Source organism: Aptenodytes patagonicus, chromosome 27 (assembly GCF_965638725.1).
Source record: "Aptenodytes patagonicus chromosome 27, bAptPat1.pri.cur, whole genome shotgun sequence".
Classification (NCBI taxonomy): Eukaryota; Metazoa; Chordata; class Aves; order Sphenisciformes; family Spheniscidae; genus Aptenodytes; species Aptenodytes patagonicus.
The window spans coordinates 1,207,539-1,227,206 of NC_134975.1; the positions used below are offsets into that span (position 1 = coordinate 1,207,539).

General features: G+C 48.7%; 1 protein-coding gene across 1 annotated transcript; it reads left to right on the forward strand.

The window, feature by feature from the left end:
• On the forward strand, window positions 1-15,918 carry SLC48A1 (solute carrier family 48 member 1). The gene is made up of 3 exons (XM_076360400.1): window positions 1-139; window positions 10,820-10,987; window positions 12,903-15,918. Exons 1-3 carry the CDS (start codon window positions 1-3, stop codon window positions 13,037-13,039), a joined length of 444 nt encoding a protein of 147 aa, XP_076216515.1. The 3' UTR covers window positions 13,040-15,918.
• The last annotated feature ends 3,750 nt before the right edge of the window (window positions 15,919-19,668 follow it).

Here is a 19,668-nt window from a genome sequence, read left to right on the forward strand (position 1 = left end):
ATGGCGGTGAGCCGGGCGCTCGCCCTCCGCCTGGCCTACGCGGCGGCCGGCGCCCTCATGGGCTTCTCGGCCTTCTTCACCTGGAGCCTGGCGCCGGCCTTCCGGCAGCCCGCCACGGCGGCGGCGGGGGGGCTCTCGGGTACGAGGTGGCGGGGGGGAGGGCTGCGGGCGGGGGGGGGGAGGCCGGGGCGCCGCCGCCGCCTGAGGTAACTCCCGCAGCGGGGCCCACCGGTGGGTGCTGAGGGAGGGCGTGAGGGTGGTGGCGGGGCGAGGGCGAGGAGCGCCTTCCCTTGGGGGTGGCGGGCTGCGGGAGCGGGCGGCTTCGCCTCAGCGCTGCTGCGGGTGGTCCCAGGGGTGTGGGTGTGTGTGGGGGGGAATAGGGCGGGGGGCGAGCAGGACTGCCCCGGGAGCGCAGACCCCTCAGTAAGCACCCGGGAGGGTGGGTGAGCCCAGAGCCCACCCTGGGTCCCTGCCCGGGTGCGTGCTCTCACCTCGCCAAAAATCGCCAAGCGGCCTGAAAATGGAGGGAAGCAACAGTTTGTGCCTGGGCGGTGAGTGCGCGGGGATGGCGTCGACGCCAGGCCGACGGCGCCTGGCGGTTCCCTTCCCTCCACGCTTCGCGCGTTGGTTTTCTTTGAATCTCGGTGGCGAAGCTGGCAAAACTGGGCTTGTGACGCGGGGGGAGAAGAGCTCTGTGCGGCGGCTAGCGTAGGTGAGAACGGTGTATGATTGTGGGACTTGGGCTGGCTGCGGTCCGTTTTGGGAAGTCTCCACGTGATGCTTTTGTGATCTGCCCAGGAACTCCTGACCTCCTGGAAGGACTTGTTGTGCTCTTCAGAGAGTGACTTTTAATAAAAACTGTTTGGGAGACTTTAGCTCACAGTGTCTGGCTGTACTTGCAACTTGAAATGCAAAACCGCGGCTTGTGGGACACATTAACTGCATCTCTTGATGCTCATCCCTTAGGAAAAAGGAAATTAATCTGTGTATTTTATAACCTCGCTAGTGAAGACGGAATTGTTCTAGTCTTCACCTTGGTCCCAAGAAGGTTTTTGCAACGACATCTAGCAAACTTGCTGTTTGTGGTGGAATAGCTTTAGATAATGATGTTGTATAACTCGCAATGCTACGGAGCGAAAACTTGTAAAAGTCTGAGGCTTAAATTGCATGTGGCCGTCAGAGCAAGCCCCATACGCTAGCCAGCGTTGTTACTGAAGAGGGGATTTTATTTCCAGGTTACAGTTGAAAGCTTTGCTGACTTCCCTAGTAAATTTTTGGTCTGGCAACCTATACTTACATGTGCTCTGTGTTTTCAGGAAAGAAAAGAAAAGCGCCAGCCTCCTGATGTTTATACCTGCTGAAAGCACCTGTGCCAGACGCTCCGAAATAGGCGTTTGGGCTACTTGTCGTAGAGGCCAGAAGCTGTAAAATGCATCTTAACGTCCACTGAAATCAGTGAGATTCAGGTGCCTACGTCAGTTATGGATCGTAGTTAATGATTGGGTTGGAGCAGAACGTAGTCCTCTCTTGGTTTGTCAGCTCAGCAGCTCATGAATAAGAGTAATCGCCCGGAGGAAGAGTAGAAAGTGAAGTTAAACTTTGTGAAGAATCTGGCTTGCTTCTGGTGTGTGAGCGACGCCAGCGCTCCCGTGGACCTCTCAGTATTTGCTGTGCTGGCAGAGCAGCTGCGAGGTGCGGGGTTGTGGTTGTCTCTCTGCTTCCTCTCCCTCCAAAAAGTTTTAATTCCAGCTGGAATGGGAATTAAGCAGAGCACTTCCAACACCTTGCTTTACTAGGTGGCACAAGGAAAGTTGGAGTGTTGTACCCCAGAAATGCAGAAGAAAATAACAAGTAATATTTTATGCTGCATGCATGTGCTGTCTTTGTGTTCAGAGAGGAACTTCAGAAGTCCACATTCTAAGAGGAGTCTGATGAGAAAGCAGAGAGGGGAACCATCCTGTACTTTCTGTGCTGAAGTTATGTAGATATTGTCTGCTGGGAGAAGGAGCTTTGCGTACTGGTTAATTACCAGGTAATTCAAGCTAGTTAAGATAACAAGGAGCAAGGTAAGCAAGAAACAAAATAAAAAAAAACCGGTCATTTGTTAGGTTGGACTCTATGAATTTGTGTGAATTTGCTCTCAAACATCTGTGAAATGCCCATGGGTAGAGTCGCAGCAGGATCAAAAAGCCTGAGAAACAGGTTGAAATATATGTTTTGGTGTTAGACAAAGTTGATTTAAGGGGTTCCTGTCATCTTAAATTCATGGCTGCTTTTTCCTGCCCTTCTGCTTCACTTTTCTACCGCCTCAGGGTCTCAATAGGTGAAATATGCTCCAGACATTTGAGATGAGACTTTTCTTTTAGGCTCCCACCCCTGAACTGAGGATATGTACTGTGCTGTCTCACAAACATTGTTATCCCCACGACGGAGGGGCCAGGAAGGAGTGGGAATAAAACCACTCGTGTATGGGGAGGACCTTGTAAATTCGTTCTGCTGCCAGACAGATGTTGAAGTCAAGTTGTGCCCTCAGTTCATTGCTAGCCTTTACAAATGGACATTTCACGTTGGAGCCTGCATGGGTAGAGAGCTAAGTGGTTGCTTATTTAGTTGCGGAGGAGTAGCCAAAAAAAAAAAAAGCTGTGTTTTTTTTCCATGCATTGAAGCTAAGGCTACTTGCTGAGGTAAGACTGTTCTAAGAAAAAAAATCGTGGTGTGTAGGAGGTTTGCATTATGCTTAGGCACTGTGGATACTTCAGTTTCAGGTAAGCAGGGCATTCACTTGGTTTGTTTCTGGCATACTTCATTAAATCATCCCTTTTTTTACCGTAACGTGCTAACTAGTACTTACTTCTAGTGGCAGAGAATGGCAGGAAAGGAAGTGGGCGAGCTTCTGAAATTTTCCGCCATGTAGACATTGCAAAGTTAATTGTCAGGCATTGTTTTGTGCCCTTTAGTCTGCTAAGAAACCTGTTGCAACTTTCTGCGTGTTGTACAGGATGACATAACGCAGAAAGGCGGCTTCTCCCCCAAAACGTGTGACACGGCTCGAACGCTGGGGCGCAGCGCGTGTTGCTGCTGCAGCTGGTGTTGTTGTGAAATCAAAGCCCTGTGCTGGAGGTGTGCTTGCTCTGCTGTGTGGGTTCGCTGTCTTTAGCACAAATGGGGTTTTCTTTTTTTTTTTTGGCCCGTATGTGCCTTATTCATTCCGAAGCTTCAAAAAGCGATCTGAGTACCTGAGAGCGAGTTGCAGGTCGAGGCTGTTGTGGCTGGGAGCTCTGACACCGTGGGTGGGGGGCAGAAAAGTGTTTAGGCTGGTGTATTTGGCAGCTTTGCAGCAGTTCCTCGTTAATAAGCCTCTGATAAAGCCGAGGCTTTGCCTGCCAGCCTTCTCTGCGAGTGTGTGTCTGTACATGTTTATCTAGTTTTAACTATCTTTCTGGTTTTCCCATCACCTCCTGTGTTTGTCGTTGCTTTTCTCTTGCCTGTGTTGGTGAGGTGGGTTCCAGCCTGCTGCAGCTCTTGTTGATGTGCCTTTGGTTTGTCAGGGACGCGTGTTTTAGGATGTGTATCCATGTCCTTCCTCTCTGTAAGAAGTCCTACTGATTCCTGTCTCATTAGGAATCTGTCTTTCTCTTTGTAATCAGTTTATTTATCTTTTGCTTATCTTCTAGAGAACCTTTCCTGCTACATTTTGCATTGAAATCTGCCCTCCACTGCTGCTTGTACTAACTTTCACTTGCTCTGATACATTGCCTAGAATTTAAAGACTTAGATATTTATTTACTCCAAGTTCTAGCATTGAAGTTCTGTTGGAGGGAAAATTGCCACATACTGATGAGTCTGTAACTAGAGCCTTCAGTTACCTCTAGTTATGAAACCAGAAGCGTGTAATTTAAGGTGCTGAGCAAACTAGCTTTCCAGTCTTTCCGGTTGGCTTTCATAATAATACCCCCCCGCCCCCCCCAATGCCTAGTAAAATCAACTCCCTAATCCTCCAAATCTTAAATATGCCTCTGGGCATGCATACTTGGGAATTTGGGGATCATCTTAAATCAGATACAGACCTTGTGTATCATACTCTTGTTTTAAGCAGAAACACCCCATCAGGTGCTTCTGGTGACCTGAAGGACAGCAACTTAATCGACTAATCACAGGACCCAGAAAGTCATTCCTGAGTTAATACTGGCTGTCTCGGTGGTTTGCCATTTAATTTTGAGCTAGTCACAGTGGCTTTTATAATTTACTGCTTGTTTGTATGTTTGACCTTCTCCCCTCACTGCCTTAAATTAATATTTTTTTTTTTTTTTCTTTTTAAGTAGGCCATGAATCTCTAAGCAACTCTGATGTTTTCATTCTGCCAGAGGCAGTTTAAAAGAGAAGAAAGCAATTAAATGTTTTCAGGATGTATCCAGCCCTTTCCTGAGTGGCTTTTAATGTTCTTGTGTATGCATCTTCTCTTTTTTTTTTTCTGCTCCAAAGAGACTTTATTGGCTGTTTCCAAGCTGCTCAGATATTTCTGGCAAAATATAAAGCTTGTGCTTTGCGAATATAATGTGGACCAGATATTAAAGCAGCTGCAAAGAAGATGAAACACAAAATGTACTTTCCTGACACTTTAAAAATATCTGATAAGTGAAAGTAGTAGAAGCTGGTTTATGCTCAACACAGTATCTGTTGCATACGAAAGCAGTGATTCTCTGAAGACTCTGATAACTAATCTAACGTGCATATACTAGATAAATTTATGCAAATTGGCTTGTTCCCGGTCCAAGGCTGGAATAGCATAGCCAAAAAGTGTTGCAGTTATGGAGTAAAGCATTCTTAAATGTTTGGATTTGCATATAAAATACTCCATATTGTTCGATTGAGGTTTGGCTCGTGACTGTTTTAGTCCATCCTCTTAAGGGATGGAGAAAAGGGAGGGAAAGCACACTAAAAGAAAACGCAGAAAAGCCTGCATGTGGCTTCTGCTTAATCATAATTTAATTAAGTTGCGAGGGGAGAATGAGTCTCTTGTAAGTGCTGCTGATGTGCTGGAAAATGGGGTGTTGGTTTCCTCTTCAGTGTGAATGGTAGAGGCACAGAGCACCTGAAATCTGTAAATCTTGTTTCCTGCTTCTGAAAATGGCTGAGCAGACCGACTCGGTGCTGAACAGCAAGCTGAAACGCCAGGTTTTCTTTCTCGCACGTGTGCGGCCCGATCTGCTTTTCCTCCGAACCGAAATGCCCTGGAATAGTAAAGCACTCGATTGCACGTGTCCAGAGGGAAATTTTGCCAAGTGAAAACCAGTTTTCACTAGAATACTCCACAGACTCCTCTCCTTCGAGAGCTGTTTTCCTAAAATATGTCAGTGTTCATCCCCAGCTATTTTGGCAGAAGAGCTGTTCAAGAAAACCCGTTTTTAACCTCTTCCAAAACCAGCTGAGGCTGAGCTAGCTTGGCTTTAGCTCCCGGAAGAAAACATTTTACCCTTTCAGGGGATCATCCAGACGAGGCAAAGTTTTCAAAACTTAGAAATGGCAAAACAAACTTAGGTTGGCAAAGCTCAGGCTCCTTTTAGAGCAGGTATTTCTAATGCTCCAGCTAGAGTAATAGAGCGCGTAAAAGAAGATTGTTTAGATGGAAAATGTCTGAAGGCTTTGTAAGCACTCTGAAAAAAGTCTTCTAATTGGTCACCATAGACTTCATATTTTCCAGGACTATGCAAGTAGTTTTTAATACTGTTTTTCATTTTTATTGTCATTTTGTTTGCCATCATCTTTGTCTGCCATCATCATCGTGCATTTTGAGCTTCAGAAGGCTGGAATAAGAATGCTCATGGCAGAACAGCTTCTGTGTGTGTGTGTTTGCTTGGTGTTTTGGCCTCCGTTGCACGTTTGTTGTTTTTTCCTAGAATCTGTAACGCCCGTGAGGGTTGTACACAGTGTCCTACCGCGGCGCGCAAACGTGGCCTGACACGTTTGGCCTCTGGCTGCTCTGACCTCAGGGAAGGCAGCTGTGCTGTTATTCCCCGTCAACAATGCAGCTTGTTTTGCTGGGACCGAAGAATCGGTCAGTGATGAGCAGGGGTCTGAGAAAACCTTTTGTTTGTCACAGTTTTTGTTTTTATGTTTGGAGAGAGGGAAAGTTTTGTTTCACTTCAGCTAAAGCATGCCAAACTTTCGAAAGGGCTTATCAAAATATTTAGATATTAGTGTTTTTCTGTACCAGGTTACAGTCTGAGGGCGAGCCTGCTTTTGAACTTGCCTTTTAGAATTTATTTAAACTTGTTCCAAGTATGCTGCAAGTTTTTGTATTTTAAATACGAATTTGTCTTGTCAAAATACCTGTTGACTTCTGTTTAAAAAACCTGCCCTTCTCACTGTTGTTTCAGATGCACTCATGGTTGGTTGATCGGCCAGTTTCCTTCTCCTGGAGCTTTGTGTGCTTGGGATAATTAGTTTTTGATTTCGAGGTAACTTTCCCATTGCTCTGTGTCGGAAATCCCTTGATTGTGTCTTACTGAGCGGCTCTTATCTTAGGGTCATTCCAACCATGATGTGTGGGGTAAATCCACCGAGACAAATGTTTCTCTGGGACGGGTGCAAGATTTTTTGATGTTATTTTAAGCGGGCGATGTAACTGGAGCTGACAACCACCATTGCCACTCCAAGGGCAGGTTCAGGTTTTGCTTCTGTGCAAAGTGCGATTCCGCTGGCGAGTACGGCTGCGGCTGTGGAGAAGGGAGGGACTTGGGGGAATCGCTTGAGGTGAAAAAGAAAAACTGGAGGTCCTGCAGTTAATCATTCCAGACTTCAAATGAGACATAACTTTTATTTCCTGTTCCAGTAAAACCTGTTTCAGTTGTACAGCTGACTGAGCTAGCTGTTCTTCTGTCGCCTACATATAGCTAACGCGTTTGTGTTAAACCTGCAAACCTTTTGCTCTCAAGGTCTACAGAGTGAGAGATTTCACGTTAATTAAAAATACTAGTATGGTTGTAGTTTCTCTGTCTGATAATGAAAGTCTTTTCTGTAAATCAGTACCACTAATTTGTTCTTCCCACCACTTAGCTTATGTATATTGGTGAATAGGAGGTGTTTTTTCTTTTCCTGAACCCAATTTCAGTTGAATTGCACATGAATCCATTCCAGCATTCATGGACACTTTTCCTCTGGAGTTAGTTAGAAACAGTGTGGGTTTTTTTCCTGCTGAATGCCGTACGTAGATAGGCAGTTAGCTTAAAGAAGGCTTTTTAGCAAAGGTACTTGTTTTCATGTATTTAAACGTTTGGTTAGTGATAACCATATTTAGTAATATATTCTGCTTAAATGAGATTCCCTGCAGTAATTGTTTGTTTTCCTCGTGTATTCACTCCGAGTTTGGTTTGCCATGCCCTACTGTTACGTAGCATCGCCCCGCTTGGGATGCCCCTTCTATTCACGTGCGTTTGTCAACATCTAGATGGGGGGTTTGCTTGCTTTTGTGGCTGTTCCCTAGTTTTGAGCAGCGCTGGTGGGGTTCGGGTGCCCGTCCGAGTGATCTCACAAGCTCAGGGTGAGCAAATTAAGCAATTGAAAAAGCAAGTCCTGTTCCCATTTCTCTTACCTGTCCCTGAATGCGTACTGCCAATGTTTTTAATGCCAGCGTTGATGTTTTTCAGGCAGTGTTGTGAGCTGATTTCACTTGTTGGAATGCTTTTCTGCTATTTTAGGGGGGAAAAAAAAAGGAAGAAGAAAACTCAACTGCTCTGCAAGCTGGATAGCCTCACCAAAGGATCTGAGTGCTGTCGGGGTGTAAAGGAAAGGAGGGAAACATACGGCTGGAGCTGGAGGAGACTCCTTTCCCCTCTATTTCGCGTGGTAACGAGCATGATGTTGGCTGAGCTGCCTGTAAAAGGATACCCTCTGTTTAATGACCGTGTGACCAGACTCGGTCCTTCAGCACGTGGTGAAGTTGTCATGAGGCTTTTTTTTGCTTAGTCATGTATGAGGCAGTCACTCTAGATGTTAAAAATTAACCGAACACAACCGTTTGCCAAATAGCTTCCTTTCAAGTGAAGGGTCAGGGGAAGGTGCAGGGGCAGGCCCGGTGGTGGGGGGAAGATCAAGTGACGGCTCACGTGCTGCCTCTGCTTTCTCCGTAGAGACCTTTCAGAGCATCGGCAGCAGTTTTGGCGTGGAAACACCAGCAACTTGACTCAGCAGTTCAGATAAATTGTGCCAGGTCATCTGAAAGCGCCTGGGGGGAAGCAGCTTGTTTTGCTGACTGAAAAACCCGAGTTCCCCATTTTTAAAAAAAAAAAATAATGTGGGTTGAACTAGCTAGAGCACAAGCTTAAAGGTAATATGAAGTCAAGGAAGCGGTGATGTAGCAAGCTGAGTGATAGGCTTTTCCACCAAATCCCATGGCAGGCTTTTCGAATAGCATTGCCAACGCAGTTACGGCCTTCTGCATCTGCAGAGCTCTGAAATATCTTCCGCCAGCTTTGTGATCTCTAGCACGCGTGCGTAGTGGTAGCCCGTGTGGAATCAGTCATGGAAAAGCAGTATCTGTAGCTGACTTGACGAGAGTCTCAGAATTAAAATCCTGACTGCCTGGAGCCAGAAAACATGCTTAGATACAGCGGGTCGGACCAGAGGAAGTAATGGACTGATTCCACCTTTCCTGTTCGCGGTGATAAAAAGTCTGTGAGCTCCAACTGTCCTGGATATCAGCACTTTACCCGTGGGTTTTTAGTTCACCCTGAGTGCTTTTGCTTTCACTTTTATGTTTTGGTGGGGTTTTTTTTGAAGGTTGTCCTTTTTCCACCCACCTCTTTTGTGGGCCACCGTTGAGGGTATTTTAACTTGCTTTGCCTCATCCCAAGACATCGAAGAGGCAAAAAGCATTGCCAGGGTTCTCCTGTCTAGCCTGGAAGTGACTTTGTGTGCATTCAGCTTCGTTTGACGTGCACCTGCAGTGCATCCGTTGTCCGTGTTGCCAGCGAGGTCAGAAAACCTGCTAGAAACGAGCTGAGAGCTGCTTGGGAGCTGAAAAGCAAGTCCAGCGGGTTTGTAGGGCGACTCTCGGCTGTGCTCATCTATCGGTTTTGACGCAGTTGTTTTCCTCTGTGCTATAATACCTTCTTTTAAGCCTTGGGAAGCTTCGTGTTTAATCACCGTATCCAGTAACAAATGAGCTCTGGCAAGACTTGTGGCTGTCCTTAGTATTAAAATGTTTATCTTGTAGCGGGCAAGGCTGGGTTTTGCTTCCTTTGATGTTGAGAAGTAGCTGCAGAGGGAGGTCTGTGTTATTGCAGGATATCATATAAAGCAGCCTGGTATTTTATCAGTGGTGTAATTTTTTTTTTTTAATTATTTTTTTTTTTTCCCCTGCTGCCCTTAAAATAAAATCTGGAAAGGAGGTGGCAGTGAAGAAGAAATACAAGCCGGTTAGTTGCACCACTGGAGGTTCAAATTTCAGAAGTGCCGCAGAGGTCTTTGCCAAAATGAGTCAAATGTTTTAAGTCTGTAAAGTGGCGCTAACTATAGGTTGAGTTAGCGGCTTAAGGAGATTTAGTCATACTCTTCAGCGCTGCGACTTAAACAGAGGAACAGCTTGCTGTAATTGAAGCTGGTGGTGTTGCTTGTAGTTGGGATTGTATAATGGGGAATGACAGGCAGCCTTGTTCTGGCGGGCTGTAAAAACTTTGACAGGCTTTAAGCAGGTGAACGGACAGTTCTTCTGTTGAGTGTCTCTTGTAATTTTTTTTCTGAAGTGTGGTGAAAAGATAGCAGTTTTTAGAACAAGATTAGGGAAGGATGCATTGTTTTTCCCTATATCAGAAACTGTTCACAGCTGTTATTTGGATGCTTTAATCCCTTTTTTTTCCCCTCCTGTTTCCTCCCTTTTGACAAAGGAGTTGAAACTTGGTTATGGACTAGTCACCTAAGCCTAGGGAAATGCCTTCTGCATTCCTATTAAAGCCATAGTGAATTTGGCTGTTCTTAAAAAAAAAATATATATATAAAAACTGTACGTGCTCAGATGTTTGTCTGGTTGTGTAATCCAGACGTTTTGGGCCAGACCCAAAAGTACAGAGTTAGATTTAGGCAACCTTAAACACTTAGCGACCGTGCTTTGCCATAAGTGGGAATTGTATGTATGAATCATCTGGGAGCTGAACTTCTACACCCCTTTACTTGAAACATTTGAAGTGTTTGGAGGGGATTTGTATAAATGGGCTCTTTATGAAGTTAACTAGAGATGCGTTGGAGCTAAAAGACACGATGTGAAACGCTGAGTACTGAACAGGTCCTGCGTATCTTGATTTAGGTGTCTAAAATCAGTGGTTACGTAGTGGTGCTCTTCATCATTGTCTCCATATGTAAAAGGGGCTGCCTGGCCTCTGTGAAAAGGTGCATTAATTCTTGCCAAGTGCTTGGCTTGCTATGTGTAATGTCCTGAAAGCTGTATGGAGAATAAATAAAACTGCGCTGAGTATGCATTAAATGGGTCTATCCAAAACAGGAAACCAAACAAGTTGTTCGGGGGAACCCATTCGACGAATGAAGTCCTTTCTGTGCCAGCCTGTAATCAAGATCTGTGTCTCAAAGCCTGTGCAAAAGCAGGGGGTCTGGGGTGGTCGTGGGGGGTGGTCGTGGGGAGCGGTGCTTGCACGGGCAGCCGTTTATTCTGGTGTTTCCTCTCTCTTTGCGGGGGACGTGGCCATGAAGCGTTCGTGTTCCCTGGCGTTCTGTATGGGGTTTTTGCTGAGATGTATATTTATTAGACGCCTTTCTGTGTTGCAGTGTGATGCATGGTACTGATTCCCCTTGCTGTCTAATTGAGCAGGTGTTCTGGCGCTCTGGGCCCTAATCACGCATGTGATGTATGTGCAGGATTACTGGAGGACCTGGTTAAAAGGGCTGAGGTTCTTCCTCTTCATCGGGATCCTCTTCTCAGCTCTCTCAGTGGTGGGATTCTGCACATTCCTCGTTCTGGCCATCACCAAGCACCAGTGTAAGTACTTTGTTGCAGTAGGCGACTGGGAGAAATGACTAGCGATGCTGGGATTACTGGGATTGGATTTGAGGGAACAGAAGAGCCTGCAAAGCAGGGCTGGGGTGTGAATCTGGGGGTGCTCCTGCCATCTCTTCTGAGAGGTGTTGAGAGGCTTTTAGGGAGGGGCTGCAAGAATGCCATTGCATTTCATTTTTCTGCTGTGGTATCTTGATGACACAAGAGTAATTCTGCTGCCCGATGAGTGCTGCTCCCTTAGGGCATCTTCTAATATTTGATAGCTGCCTTGATACGCCTGGTCTATAGGACTGCTGGTAGGCAGTCCACGTTTTCCAACATTTTTTCCTATAGGAACTGGAATTTACTTATTTCTATGACAAATAAAGGGAGTGCTCTTAAACGTCGTCTCTTCAGCACTCATAAAGCAGGTGGGTGAGGATATTGGAATCCCAACGCGAGTCAGCAGGGTGAAAATGCCTTCTACACTTAGTCAGCATATAAAGCTGTGTTGCTATAAAATATTTAACATTGTCTAAGGAGGGTTCACGTAATTACTCCCAGTATTTGCTTGGCAATAGACCAAAGAGAGAGTTTGGGCTTTGTTTTTTCAGAAGTTGCCTGTGTTTGTTGCTTGCTGCATTTGGGCAGATAGCCACTAAGAGTCCTGTTGTTATTGTATTCATGGTGGTGGGCAAGCTGTGTCGGGGTCATAACCCACCAAAAGCCCTTGGTTTAGCCTAAATACACTCCCCGTGGAGATTTGAGTGCTTCAGCCTGGTGGAAGGGTATGAAAATACTCGTAGGCAGTCGTTAGAAATACAAATGTAAAAAGAAAACCAAATATTTTTTCATCGCCTCCTTTCTTGGAGACATGAGGAAAAACTGTTCTGGGGAAAATTTGGGGTTTTTTAGGGAAATGGAGATATTTTAGGGAAAGCCCTAATTTGGGGGGAAAGTAGAACATCTGCATAGGTTATTTATGTATGGAAGGTTTAGGACCGGTACATTTAATGAGTGGGGATCTTTATTTTTTAATAATGACCAGGCAGCTTGTACTTAGAGGTGGAATTGTTTTACGCATTAGGTTATGTATGAAGTGTATTTCAAAATTGTTGACATCTCTAGAACAAAAAAAAACCCGAAACGCTGAAAATAAATATGAAGACCGCTGACGCGCACTCAAAAAGCAGAACCATACCCACTTGACTTCAAAGTAATCCCTAAGCAGAGGCAGTTTTATAATAGATAAAGAAGAAACGCGTTCATTTGCAAAGATTCTCTAAAAAGAGGCTGTTCATGTCATTCACTGACGTGTGATTATCACAGCACTGTATTGAAGACCTGCAGTACAGGTTGAAGTGCACCAGTATTATATATTAAATGTCGGTCACAATGGTTGGTAAAAGCATTTTTAGAAGGAGAATATATTTTATCTCCTGTTTTCCCCCGAGATGTGCAGATTTCCTCTCTCCCTGCCACGGTGGGGCAGAAGGGAGTAGTAGTAAGCCAGGGTGAGCGAAATTAAGAACTGCAGGTTGAGGTGGTTTTCTTGAGCCACATGTTTCTGCCATCCAGGAATTCACACAAACTCCATCCGTTGGGCCCTGAGCAAGGAGAGTTTGGGGTGGTTGAGTGGGTGACCTTGGAGCTCTTAGGATCTGCCTCTCAAGAGATAACAACCTTCTTCAGCCTGTGACCAGAATACTCTCCTGTGGCAAGAGATGAGGAAATTTTACAATCTGAATCAAGAGGGCTGGGAATAAGGCACTGATTAAGCCTTACTCACAGAACGAGCTCTTTAGATACAGGCTGAAAAGCTCCCAGGAACTGGGGGGCTGAGTTGGGTTCTTCCTGGCCAGACTGCAAGAGGGATAAATGGGATTTTTAAATGTATCTGTATCCTTTTCTCTCCTAGCCCTGACTGATCCCAGAAGCTACTACCTGTCGTGCGTCTGGAGTTTCATCTCCTTGAAATGGGCCTTCCTCCTCAGTTTGTACGCTTACCGGTACAGGAATGAGTTTGCAGACATCAGTATCCTCAGTGACTTCTAACGCTTGGACTTCAATCCTGTCTGAAGGTGCTGGATGTTTGAATTGCCCCCCAAAGGCATGGTACGTGCAAGAGATGTACAAGAGGCGGAGAAGGAACCCACCCAGTGCTGCTTGGTTTGTCTGTCTGCAGTAGGGGTTTTTCCTAATTGCTTTTACTCAACCATTTAAAGTTTGGCTAATGATGTCGATCTAGTCTTTCTGTAACTTCCCTGGGAGTCCCTGTGTCTGGTAGTGAGGTGAAGGACTCCGTGTGCTTACACACAGCAGGCCTAGATCCACTCTTTGTGTTGCCCCGAAGTCCAGGGGAGCTTTCTAGTGAGGAGGAAGTCCTGGGCCCTCCAGGAGCTGTAGGTTCATACCTCATGGACGCAGCACCCCGACATCTTGTCCTTGTGAGTGCATCACCAGGTTGCTTCAGGTGGGTGCCTCAGATGTGTGTAGCGAAGAACCCTGCTGTGTGAAAGTCAGCTCCTTTTGCACTGCTCTGCTCCTCAGAGAAAGGGAGAGATGAGCCTTTCTTTGTGGCAGAAGTCCCTATGTACCTTCCAGCCAGTACCCCGCATCTTCCAGTGTTTTCTTTTTACACGTTGTACACAAAGTCAGCTCTCTCCTGTGGTCTGGATGAGCCCCAAGGGACGGGCCATCAGCAGAGAAGCGCTAGTCATCTCAAGGCTCTGTCAGAGGTGGAGAATGCTGATTCTGGCTGCTATCCAGCATCATTTTAAAAAGGAACTTAATACCGTATTTAACACTTAAATTTGTAGCATGTAGAATTGGGTGTTTGGGTGAAAGATGTACTGGGCAAAGGCTTACCTACCCAAACCTCAGGAGAAACGTGAATATGATTCTTCTAAAAAAAAAAAAACAGACATCTTTTTGTAGGCAGTACTGTGAGCTTTTCTTTGCTCAGCTTCCCTGTAACAGTCAGCAGGATGAGAGACGGGAGGAGCCATGGTACTCAAAAATCAGAAAGGTATCCAGAGTCAGCTTCCAGCAAGCCTCTGTAACGCGTGCCACCGGCATGATGCAACCATAGATAAATGGCTGGGCTCTCGTGCAGTGAGTTAAGAGGTGACAGGTCTATACTCCTGGGCTGGTGTGCTGGAAACAGCGGGGCTCGACCGGCACGTCTTTCGCCTGATGGCAGTGAAGCCTTCCCTCTGCACATCAGCCGTGCGTGGTGCTGCTCTGACAAACCTAAAACCTGAGTGGACTTAGTGACCTCCTTAATCCCTGTGTTTTCCTCCCTGTCAGCAGCTACCCTGAGAAGCTTGAAACCTTCAAGCGTTCACATCTTTCCTTATTAACTGTGCTGGTACTTCAGACCAGCTAAAGGTTTTGGGCTGCTGCTCTGGCAGAATCCAGGCCGGTGTTTTGCCATGTCAGGCAGATGGTGCTGGCTACTACAAACTGGAAATGGCAACTTCCACGAATAATTCTACAGGTGGGTGAGAAGAGAGGCAGGAAGAAGCCCCCTTCCCTTGCAGACCGATGGAAGGTGAGCAAGGCAGGTGTTTGGAGGAGTCTCCCAGACACAGTTGTCCTGCCACTTCTCTAGGTGCTGCTGGAGCCTTCTCTGAAGTGCCTTTTTGGCAATCTGTGGCAGAGGGTGGGTGACGGGACCTGCTCAGGGGTTTGTGACCAAGAGAGGTGCGAGTGGAAGGTCCTACGTGCTCTGTTGTCAGCCCAGCTTTCTCTCATGCCACACAAAACTCCCCAGTCTGGTTTTGTGCAGCTGTCTGCTGGGGAGTATCTTGGACTGTCCTTTCTGTTATCTTATCCTAGCGGTGTGCTCTGACCTAGCTGTGTTTGAATCCCTCTCCACACTCGAAAGCTCCATCCACACCTTCGCTGGTCTGTGTTTTGCTTCGGAAGATGAGTGGTTCAAGCACACGGTAATTCATTTGAGCTGTTGAGGGGATTTTGGAAGTGCATTCCCCGGTTTCGTGGGTAGGAAGATCCTCAGGTGACTTAACTAGATTGAGGAACATCTTTGGGTCAGCTTGTAAACCGAGGTTGTAGCCAGCTTTTGCCCAGGGACCTGCTGGAGTTGCTAAACCCAGACAAAGGCTGCGAGTATGAAATGCGCTTACTTATGAGGTTAATACTCAGGCTTTTAAATACTAAAATCTCCCTTACTGCTGACGTCAGGCTGCCAGCATGCCTGGCAGGGGATGGAATAGCTCATCTCGCTTCTCTGCCCAAAGCCGTGGCACCCACTGTTGGAGTTTGCAAGTGGTTTTAGCATCGGTCGTTTCAATAAGCCATCTCTCACCTTACGTTTCCCCAACACAACACTGCCCACGCGTTTGCTGTGCCGGTGCAAGCCCCAGCTCTGATAACCGGATTGTGGCGTGCTTGGGACGCAGAAATCCCGACACCGGTCAGACCGATGGAGCTCTGCTGCTGCCTTACAGCAACACATTGTCCCTGTCTCTCACTAAATTACAGAGCCCTCCTGCCTGCATGCCACTGGCATCTCATAGCGGCACATCAGGGGCTCCTTTCTTGGGCACGTGTCCCCAGGTCCTATCGGCTTACCCCGGAGATTTTTAAAGTTTATTTTTGTGACTGTAAAATTTGCCTACAAACAGCTCACTGAATCTAACCCCCATTTTCTCCCTGACATGTTTTAGCTCTGGAATTTATACTTGCATCTCGGCTTTTTAAAAGATTGTGTATGTAAATATATAATATATTTTTACATTGTTTATGCTTCGTTTGCACGCTTGGTGTAAGATTTGGTCCTGCGGTGGGATGATGTAATTCACAGTGGGGTTCATTTGTGTGTATCCCAGTGTCTCCTTGTACTAAACCACACTATAACTTGTATGCGACACCACAGTAAGAGCAGAAATACAGTCATCTTTCTCACCAAACCAGTGTCTGGAGTGATTTTTTCCCTGTCAAGTTGTTAAATTCTGTCTCTCTCCCTCCCTTGATGACGACCTGCAGGAGCATCACTCTTGGCGGGAAGGACGGGTGAATTGTACAAAACACTTTGTTTTTTGGGGTGATGTGGAGCTCCGGCATTTCCCTCTGTTGTGCTCTGTCCCTTGCATCGTTATCAGCACCCTCAACATCTGGATCCACAGGTGGTGATGCCTAATGTGTTCCCCCCCCCGCAAATCCCTTTGCATTTTGGGTCTTCAGCACAAAGGAATTTTTGAGCAAGTGATGTTGTTTCCAGCCCCTTTCTGTTTGAACTACAGTGTGTGTGTGTGTGTGGTCTGCACCCCGCAGCAAACGGGCGAGGGGAAGGGATGCGTATGGGTGGGGGGGGGGGGGGCGGCTGGATAATCCGCTGCGATGGGAGCACTCCTGATTTCCGTGCCGTTGTCATCCCCACCTCGGGCATGCCACCACTACTGCCTGCAGGAGCCAAAACTCGACCACTTTTTTAGCAAACCTGGCTGCAACTTCAAGCCCTGTCTCCCCCCCCCCCCCCCCCTTCCTGAAATGTCACTCTGATGTGCAGTATCGTATTTGAGCCACAAATTTTCTCTTTTAAGAGGTCCCGTGAAGGGTGGCTTGTGTACAGGGCTCCTCATTTCTTACAGCAGACGAAGCGCAGCCGCAGAGGTAAGAGCATCACTCGTGTACGTGTCGCGTTGCCAATCACGGAATTAGACGTAGGATGGGGATTGTGAAGTCCGGCGGGGTTACAAGCAGTGCTGCCCTTCGCAAACGAGGCCATCTGGTAACTTAAAAGAGTTGGAAAGTTGCAGGCTTTGGTGGTGTAACAGTGGAGGGTGTCAAATAGTCTGGGGGGTGTGTGTGTGGATATTTCATCTTCCTGTGAAAAGCCGTATGCTGACTGCCCGGGGCCAGGGTGCTGACTTTTTCTTTTTCCTCTTTGGGACTTCCAGATTTTATTTTTGCTGTTGGAATGAGACAGTCCGGGTCTCTTTCAGCCGCCTCACAGTCCCTCTTACCCTCTCAGCTTGGCCAGAACTTGCTGTCAGTGTGGGCTGATTAGCCTGGTGGTGATGCCAGCTATCTGAGGCAGCTCTTTGTTTTATTTTCCCCTGTTGGCCTCTGATTTCTCTTGCCTTGTCTGCAGCTTGGAGAGAGACAGTGCAGGCACTCGCTTATCTAATCTCGTAGGCGGATCTGACACGTCTCATCCAGGCTGCGTCCATCTCAGTGCGGAGGAGTTTGGATTAAGCCATCAGTTTCCTAAAGGATGGACAAAAAAGGACGCTGTAGCCGATGAAGAGACTCTCTGTGGGATTTCAGGCGTCGTTGGCTGCAGTGAGAGCTTGGTGCCCATCTAGGAATGGGCCGAGAGAGATGAGTAGGGCCATTCCTCTGCAAACGAGTCCTGGTAATAGGTGCATGTATGTGCCTGGGCTGGACAGAGGATAAACAGCCTGCTGCTTCTGCCAAGCAGATTTGATGCCATGGACGGGGCAAGGGTTAGTGCTTTGGTGGTATCCAACCGGGCTCAAACCGGTGGGGACGATGCATTTGCTCTTGCCATCTCCAAGCGTAAGCACTGCCCAGCCTCCTGCTGCGCCGTGAACATCTGCACCTCCCGCGCAAGCCCTCAGCGGAGAAATCCACCCTTGCCCCGGGGAGCAGCGAAGGAGCAGCGGGCTGGAAGGAGGCCCTGCGTGGAGGCATCCATCCTGCGTGGAGATGCCCGTCCTGCGGCCCCGGCGCTGTCGCCACCTTCTCCCGATGGCTGAGCAGCCTCGCCTGGATTCACACGGGAGGTGTAAATCCCTGCGCCCGCAGGTGAGATTCCCAAATCCCCTCTAGCTCTGGGTGCGCAGAAGCTTCCCTCTGTGCTTGTGCTTCTGGTATTAGGCCTGTCTAAAAATTGCTGGGGTTGGATGAGCAATTAGCTCTTGCCTGAACGCCAGCTGCGGTCTCGGAGCAAGCTGCCTGTCTCCCCTGTGTGGTCTCAGCTGGTAAGCGTGCTCCCAGCAGGCTCGTCCAGCGCCTGCGCTTAACGGCATTCGCCACCGGCAGACGAGGGGGAAACGGGAATCCTGCACCTCTTCTTCCTCTTAGGATTTTGGGAAAGAGAAGGCAGTTTTCGGAAGCTGAGCAGGGAGGAAAAATGCAAGGCAGAGTCTTAAATTCAGCGCTGAAGGTTGGCTGGAAGTTTGGTGGGAGCCACTGCTCTGCTCTTCCAACCAAGCACCAGACGCGGGGGTGGCTGTGCGCCCCCGTTGTGGGCTGATGCTGGTGGAGGTCCCTCCTCTCCAAACCTCGCTGCAGGCTGGGTACTGTGCTGAGCCGGCCCTTGAGCGGCTCTTCCCCTCCCAATTCTGCCTGGTGTCACGAGTCCTGTCACTGACGCTGGGACCAGGACCCTGTGCCCCCACCCGTGACCGAGTCCCCTGGGTCAGCGAGGTTTAGAGTAGGGGGAGGCCCCTGCATCTTGATTCCTGATCATCTGTTTTCCGTAGCCTTGCCAGCCAGTGCAGCGGCTGGTGGGAGGCCACGGTAATTAGAACATTTGGAATAAATTTGGGAAGTGTTGGGACGGCCTCTCCCCCTTTTGATGCTTTTCCTGCAGGAGGGAAGAGTCCAAGGCTCCGCAGCCCTGTGGTTGGGAGCGCCAGCCAGCGTTGCTGTGCGGCGAGCTCCGCTCCGACTCTAATTACAAATGAAATGAGTTTGCCGGGCTCAGCTGCATCCTCGGCGGCGTGACTGGCCGCCGCCTTCTCTGAAGGGACCCGGAGCAGCTTCGCTGGGGGCTTCTGGGGTGAGAGGTGAGAGGTCTCCTCTGGGGAAGGGAAGGGGGACCCCCATCCTGGCACCAGCAGCTTTTGGCGGCAGCATGGGAGGGAGGGATGTGGGAGATGGGGCTAAGCCCCCGGCCTGGTTGGGAGCACCCATGGGTGCAGGGTGGGCAGTGGCCGGTGGAGGGCAGCAGTGGCCCGGCCATGGCTGGGGGGGAGCTGGCCCCCCCCCCCCCCCCCCCCGCCCCGGAGGAAGATCTTCATCTCCGTGACACCCACACCACGGGGATGTGCGTCCAGCTGAGGGTCCCCTTGGAGCTGCGGGGAGGGGATGAGGCTTGGACCCCTTTGGGGATCGCCAGCTCCCACCATGGTCACCCCACCGTCCCGGCCAAAACCCCCGTTTCCTTGCAGGCTGAGGTCTGCAGAAGTCCTCGTTTCACACCTACGCCCCGTCCCAGGGCGGCGGGAGGGTCTGGCAGGGCGGTGAGCTGTGGCCGGCAGCCACCGCGGGACATTTTGGGGCTCTCCTTCCCTCGCCGGGGTCTCGCAGACGGCTTTGGGAGCCGCTCCTGCACCGGGAGGTTGCTCCTGGCACCGTTCCCGGCTCGTTCAGGCCGAAATCCCAGCTGGTTTTGTTCTGCTGAGGAGCCACCGAGTCTCTGCCGTCGACGGGGAGGTGCTGAGGGCTGACAGCGCTGTGGCATACGCACCTGGGGACGCCATGTGAGCCCTTCCCAGGATAAGCGCTGGGGGGGATTTCTCCCTCCCCTGCGTCAGGTCCAGGGGCTGAGCTCGGAGCCGCAGCAGGTCCAGCACTGTGTCACCACACTCCAGGGTGTCCCCCGGGCTGGGGACTGCGTGGAGGCCACTGAGGAGCTCAGCATGGTCCTGCAGTGCCTCTCGCTGGCTCTCCCGTCGTGGGATGCTCAG